The 7360-nt window shown below is 33.7% G+C and overlaps 1 protein-coding gene across 1 annotated transcript; it reads left to right on the plus strand.

Moving 5' to 3' along the window:
• Nucleotides 1-468: 468 nt before the first annotated feature.
• Nucleotides 469-7250, plus strand: slc5a5 (solute carrier family 5 member 5). Its single transcript, XM_042729464.1, has 15 exons — nt 469-898; nt 1519-1584; nt 1813-1864; nt 2030-2097; nt 2239-2393; nt 2491-2631; nt 2837-2966; nt 3897-3985; nt 4067-4179; nt 4964-5034; nt 5134-5220; nt 5308-5510; nt 5634-5728; nt 5837-5886; nt 6223-7250. The coding sequence occupies exons 1-15, from the start codon at nt 545-547 to the stop codon at nt 6325-6327; spliced, it is 1779 nt and encodes a 592-aa protein (XP_042585398.1). The 5' UTR covers nt 469-544; the 3' UTR covers nt 6328-7250.
• Nucleotides 7251-7360: the final 110 nt, after the last annotated feature.

Consider the following 7360-nt stretch of genomic DNA (forward strand, 5'->3'; position numbering starts at 1 on the left):
CTGTATTACATTAATTCCTAATTCCCCTCCCCTCAGACTGCCTTCGATTATCCAAATTATGAGCCCAGAAAAATAAATCCAGCTCTGCTTGAAAGAATGCTCAACTCACTTTCCACACTTACGAGTGATAGTGACCATATCTTTAAACAAATACTGTTTTGTATGCCATGTATGAGTTTATAATTTGTTGGCCAATGGAATTTTTGTATTTTCAAACATTCATAAACTAATTTTGCTGATGTTTTTTTTTGTATGAGTTTTTTTGTTAAAGTTATTTTTTTTTTGTTTTTTTTTTTATTGTGTAAAGAGATAGAAATTGATATATTTTGTTTTGTACTATTTCTGTTTCTATTTTGTAGGTTCATCTGCTCTTACCTTAAATGACACTGTGCACTACATGAGCCTGTTTGAAAGTCAAGAGAACATAACAGGGGGCTGATTGAGAATGCATTGTGATTTCTGGCTTTGTTGTTACAGCTGAAAGCCTCTTGAAGAGAAGGACTCCACTCATTTAAGCTCTGACTGAGTCCAAACAGACAGCACTATGGCTTCAGACTCTGACAAACCAGGCTTCTGTTTGGTGGACTATGTAGTATTTGCTGCCATGCTGGGGGTGTCGGTGGGCATCGGGCTATTCCAGTCTCTGAGGAAGACCCCGGGTCACTCTAACGTGGACAGCTTCTTCACAGGTGGAAGGGGTTTCTCTGCTGTACCGGTTGGACTGTCGCTCTGTGCCAGTTTTATGTCAGCTGTCCAAGTACTTGGTGTGCCATCAGAGGCATATTTATATGGTTTTAAGTTCCTCTATATGTGCCTGGGACAAGCGCTCAACTCCCTCATTACTGCAGTTCTGTTTGTTCCCGTGTTTTATCGGCTCAAAATCACCAGCTCATGTCAGGTTTGGATTTTGTCCATATTCCATTTTGTTCTTCTAGTAGTTTAGCTGCATAATTTTATATAAATTCTTGCATACACACACACACGCACACGTATGTGTATATAATATATATATATATATATATATATATATATATATATATATATATATATATATGTACACACACATACAGTACATGTTGTTTTATAGAATACATTTATACATTCAAAATGTGTCTATATAGTATTTTAGTTTTATTAGTTTTAGTTAGTTCAAGGGAAATGTTGCTTTGGCAGCTAGCTGAAAAAATAATTTTTATATTTTATTTTATTTAATTTCAGGTAACTGATATTTTTATGATTATAGTTTTATTTTTACTACGTATAATAACTCTGACACACTGGGGTCCAAAAGTTGAGATCACTAGTTATCAATCTATTTTTCCAAAATAATTTTTTACTTTTCTGTATTTAGTATGTATAGCATGTGCTTTTGCATGTAAGATGTACCACACTCTGTGTGTGTTTATGTGTGTGTGTGTGTGTGTGTGAGAGAGAGAGAGAGAGAGAGAGAGAGAGAGAGAGAGAGAGAGAGAGAGAGAGAAAGAACACCAGGTTCTAATAAATGTACTTGTGTCTCAGTATTTAGGAATGAGGTTTGGAAGAGGGATGCAGCTCTTGGGAAGTTTACAGTTCATTGTAGCCACAGTAAGAGAAACTCATCATCCAAATTTAAATTGAAATAAATATAATATTTGTAATAATATTAAAACAATACCATAAAATGTATTTGTAGAGTACTGATCAACAAAGCTATGAATATCGCTTGTATACTTTCAATTCCATATATTTAATTTCCATAATATATGTTCATATTATTTTTTTTTTTAAGTTTTAGATTTGTGTAACACTAAGATTGTTTGGTTCTTTCTGTAGCTCCTCTATACTGGAATAGTGATCTTTGCTCCTGCGGTCATTTTAAATCAGGGTTAGTGAAACAGATCGATTTGCACTTTTTTAAAATGGTTTCATGGCTTCACATGTCTATTACGTCTCAGTTCATCAGTGAACAAGTTGGATACCATATGAGTGTTTGCGAGTATTTTTGCACATTTGTACTGTTCTCAACAGCCTTTTCTTCTTTTCTGAATAGCCACAGGCCTAAATATGTGGGCATCTCTCTTCTCAACTGGACTCATCTGCACATTTTACACGACAGTGGTAGGTGAAATTTTCCCAGATCTATATTTATATAAAAAAATTTGTGCCACTTTTGCTTATTAATTTGAATTCATGATTATGACTGTGGTATGACCATGCAAATATTTGTTAAAACAACATTACGCTTGTGTTTCCCTGCAGGGTGGTATGAAGGCTGTAATCTGGACAGATGTGTTTCAGATTGTAGTCATGCTCTCTGGGTTCATTGCAGTCTTCATTCAGGGCACCATTTTGGCAGGAGGGCCTGCCAGAGTTTTAGAGATCGCCAACAATGGATCCCGAATCAATTTTAATGAGTATGAACAATATGAAATGTTTAGAAATCTGTTAAATACTCAAGTTAACGAAATGTTTATTTATTATTCTATTGCTCATTCTTTTTCTGTGTGTTAGTTTTGTTATAGACCCCCAGAGGCGCTACTCGTTCTGGAGTTTCACAGTGGGCGGCACTATGGTCTGGTTATCCATGTACGGAGCCAATCAAGCTCAAGTGCAGCGTTACATATCATGCCGGACTGAGAAACAAGCCCAACTGTGAGAGAATAAATCAGTAAAAAAAAATTCCCATCTAAAAATAACTTAATCTCTTTAATCCTGTTTCAAATTATTTATTTTTTCACTAATAAATTTCTCCTAATAATGATAAGATATCATAGTCATGGTGTGGAACAACTCTGACATATTTTCTGTTCTCACTCACTGAGATACAGATCCACTAAGTGTCACTCTTGTGCTGCAGGGCGCTGCTGGTTAATCAGGTGGGTCTGTGTTTGATTGTGAGCAGTGCAGCCACATGTGGCATTGTGATGTTTGCTTTATACTCCAGCTGTGACCCACTGAAAACTGGCAGAATATCTGCTCCTGACCAGGTAAATCAAAACCTACATAAACAGAATAACCTACAGTATACCTACTACTACTAATAGCTATTAAAAGTTTTTTTTTTTTTTAAAGAAATTGATATTATAATTCTTACTTGGTTTATTTGTGGCTGGAACAAACCTTTTCTAATTTAAATGCTTTTGTTGAAACCAAAAATTAACTATTGAACTATTGACATTTAAGAAAAAAAAGAAAATTTGCTGAATATTTAGTCACCCCTTCAGGCCGTCCAAGATGTATGTAAATGAGTTTTTTCTACAGATTTGGAGAAATGTAGCATTACCTCATTTGCTCAACAATGGATCTTCTGCAGTGAATGGGTGTCGTCAGATTGGCTGTCCACACAACTTCAGTTAACATCTTGTGAAGTGAAAAGCTGCTTAATTGTAAGAAACAAATCCAAAATTAAGGTTTTTAACTTTAACCCATCACTTCTGGACAAAATACCAGTCATTAATTCATAATAAAAAAAATTCCAAAAAGTCCATCCCCTTTTAAAAATCCATCAAAATTGCTGTTGTCCTTGATCTGTGCATTATTCTCTCCTGATTCAGATGAGACAAATTTTTCACTATAGAAATAAAGTTGAAATTGCCTTAATGTTGGATTTATTTACTGCAAACATGCATCTTTTTACTTAACAAGTAATTAATTAATGGACTGGAGTTGTGTGGATTGCTTGTGGATTATTATTATTTTTTTTTTTAATAGCTGTTTGGTTTCTAATTCTGACGGCACCCATTCACTGCAGAGGATCCACTGCTGAGCAAATTATGTAATGCTAAAAATTTTTCTATTTAAGAATCAAACTCATCTATATCTTGGGTGGCCTGAGGGTGAATAAAATTTCAACAAATGCTGATTTTTTTGGCGAAATTATCGTTTTAAGCAACCCAATTGTCTTTTTATTTTCACAGTACATGCCGTATCTGGTTTTGGACATTTTCCGTAATCATCCAGGCTTCCCAGGTCTTTTTCTAGCCTGTGCCTACAGTGGAACTTTAAGGTGCTTGAAACTATCAGAACCTTCAGTGAGGTGTTGATTACTGGTACAAATTGAATAAACCACCCGCTTCTGTTTCCACAGTACTGTCTCCACCAGCATTAACGCCATGGCAGCTGTTACTATGGAGGATATAATGAAGCCGTGGCTAATTACTGTTTCACAGAGAAAACACCTCTTGCTCTCCAAGTTATTATGTACGGTCAAAAGCAAAAACAACTTCCCTGTGGTGGAAGTAAACATTAGAATCTTACACAGATGACAAGCCCCCAAAGTGCGAGCAATAGCTTACTGCATGTATTCAGATCAAACCTTGCATTTCACTTAATTATAGATAAAATCTGAGATATATATTTATTTAAAAGTAAGGGAAAAATAAGATCTTTCATAGTATTCACACACACACACACACACACACACACACGCAGTATTTAATATTTTGAATTTGGATTTATTTTTATAATTTCAGTTTACATTTTATTTTAAGTTTGATAAGATTTGTTATGTGCTTTTGAATTTTTATTAGTTTTTTAATATTATGATTTAGCTTTGTTTTATTTTGCCATTTATATATATATATCTATATATATATATATATATATATATATATATATATATATATATATATATATATATATGTATATATAATTCTAATATATTTATGTAATATATTATAGAATTATATTTATTATTATTATAATATTATGTAATGTCAGTATTTGTTGTGTTGCCTTCATTAAAAAAGGTCTCATTAAAAAGGTATAATTTCCTAATGCAAAATAATTATATCTTGATTCATGTTGAACTTGCAATGCATCAAAACTATTGGTGAGACTTGTTTGTCATACAAAGCTGAACTACATATTAAAGTATAAGATGATTATGTTTTTCTGCAAGTATCTGCTGATATCGATTTGATAATGTTTAAAAATATGATTACAATGACAACTAATTTCAACATTGTTTACATATGTAAAACAGCACTGTTGTATGGGCTTGGCTGCATTACAATGGCTGCGCTTTCCTCCCTGTTGGACTGGGGAGTCCTTCAGGTACAATATGAACTACTGGAATAACTGTGGCATTTTAGGTAGAATGCATTTCAGTCTATGTGTCTGTGCTCTAACCAGCTTTTTCTCTAATAACCTCAGGGTTCTTTCACAGTCATGGGGGTAGTGAACGGTCCACTCCTGGGAGCATTTGTCCTGGGCATGTTTGTTCCAGCCACAAATAAACCAGTAAGACTCCATAAACATAAATGTCCACCATGTTATTCTATCGCTCCACTCGATGAATTGCAGTGTAATATTTCTCACATCTTATAGGGGGTGTTCTCAGGTGTGGCTGTGGGATTCTGTCTGTCTCTATGGCTTGCTATTGGAAGTACAATTTATCCTCCTACACCACAAATTATGGGTGTTTTACCCACTAGTGCTGGTAACTGTCTGGCAAGTAATGCAATGCTTAACAGCACCATTACAGTCACTGAATCTTCTATCTTGTCATCATCAGTGCCTCAGGATTATGGGTGAGAGTCAAAGTTGTATCACATTTTATAATGACTAAAGTTTTGTGTGACTTTAAAGACTTGCAGAATGTTTTTCATGTAAAATATAGCACAGTTTTCTTTTTTTCAACTAAATTCATACAGCCTTCAAAATATCTATTCAATATCCTACCTGTACTTTGGAGCCCTGTCAACTAGTGCAGTCGTGCTGGTAGGTGTGGTGGTTAGTTACATTACAGGTGAGAGGAACTCACTTACACTGTTGCTAACACAATAATTAAAAGGAATGAAAATGTCGACAGATGTTATACTTTACCTTTAACTGACAATGTGTTGTATTACTACAGGACCCACCAAGAAGGATTCTATCAGTCCTGGTTTGTTACGATGGAACTTGGTAAGTTTCATGTTAGTAACAATTAATTTACTTTTACTTGCATCCCAGTTCTTACCACCTGAAATCAAGTGTTAATTTAGCATTTAAATACAATTATAGTATTTATTAATATTTTATATATACATAGATATATATATATGTATATGTATGTATGTGTGTGTGTGTTTTATGTATATTTGTGTTTTAGTAGTAATTTTAGTACTTAAACTTATTTATGTTAGTTGCCAAAGCATATTTCTAATTTTATTTTTAATTTCAGTCTTTATTTCAGTCTACACAAACAATTTTTTAGTTACCAATAACAACACTGCTGAAATCATTTTCTTGTCTCTACAGAATGAAACTATGACAAACAATCCCACAGAAATCCTCCTCAGTCCGAAAGAACTTTTTGCCACTGCTGATAAACACGATGTTTTACTGAACAAAGGTGATGTTTAGACAGGTGCAGGATTGGCTTTGTAAAGTAAAACAAGTTACAAGTTAGTTTTCTATTTTCAAACTAAATTTTTAAGAAATACTGCAATAATTGATGAAATGTGGAACACCTTTACTATTTAGCATCATGCAGACTCTCATATCAAAAATGTCAAAGCATTGCTGATTTGGTTATCTCTGTTTTGACTGGCATTACTGAATACCTAACCATCATCACCTGATTCGAAAGATGATCCATCGACCTATTAAACAATAGTGCCTTCTTTCAAAGTACAAAATCATGCACAATAGGTTTCTGTTCATCATACACCTGCGTCGCAGCTGGATGTCAGTTCACTTTCATTCCTAGCCAAGTACAGAAGAAAAGAAAGAATAAGCATGCACACTAAAGAGATCTGAAAGTAATTTAATTAACTGAATGCTTTTAATAGAAATATATCATTATGATTCTTTTCTAAATTATTAACTGAGAAAGTATGCCTGATTATTAGTCTGAATTAATTAAGAGAATACGTAGCCTGAAATGATTTAACACACTACAAAGATCCATTTAATTGACAATGTTACAATAGATTTTAACTATACCACAATAATAAATAATGCATTTCATTTGTTTGTGGCAGACAGGAATATTATTTCTGTGTCTAAAGCTATAAAACAAGGCTCATTATTGGGATATTAATTCCTCAGCATTTCTAAGCTCTTGGTTATGACCTAGAAAAGTCACCTGAATGTGCCAGAAAGCCCTAAAAAACCCTAGAAGTCATCAGAATCAAGATGAATTTTTGTCAGTGTTTGTTTTAAACCAGTACAATTCATGCATGTTTTATATATTTGTATAATTTTTAACCTGTATCGCATAGAAAAGCTGTTTAATGATGGAGTGTCCCTATCACATTCACAATAAACTGAAATGTCAACACTAATAGCAGGGGCACATAATACTTTCTAATGAAAAGTGTTTAAATTAAATTTTGTTTTAGATGTTGTTTGTTTGTGTCAGGCGGAAGGGAAGAAAATCTGCTTTTTTGTGCTG

The sequence above is a fragment of the Cyprinus carpio genome, chromosome B8, assembly GCF_018340385.1.
Source record: "Cyprinus carpio isolate SPL01 chromosome B8, ASM1834038v1, whole genome shotgun sequence".
Lineage (NCBI taxonomy): Eukaryota > Metazoa > Chordata > Actinopteri > Cypriniformes > Cyprinidae > Cyprinus > Cyprinus carpio.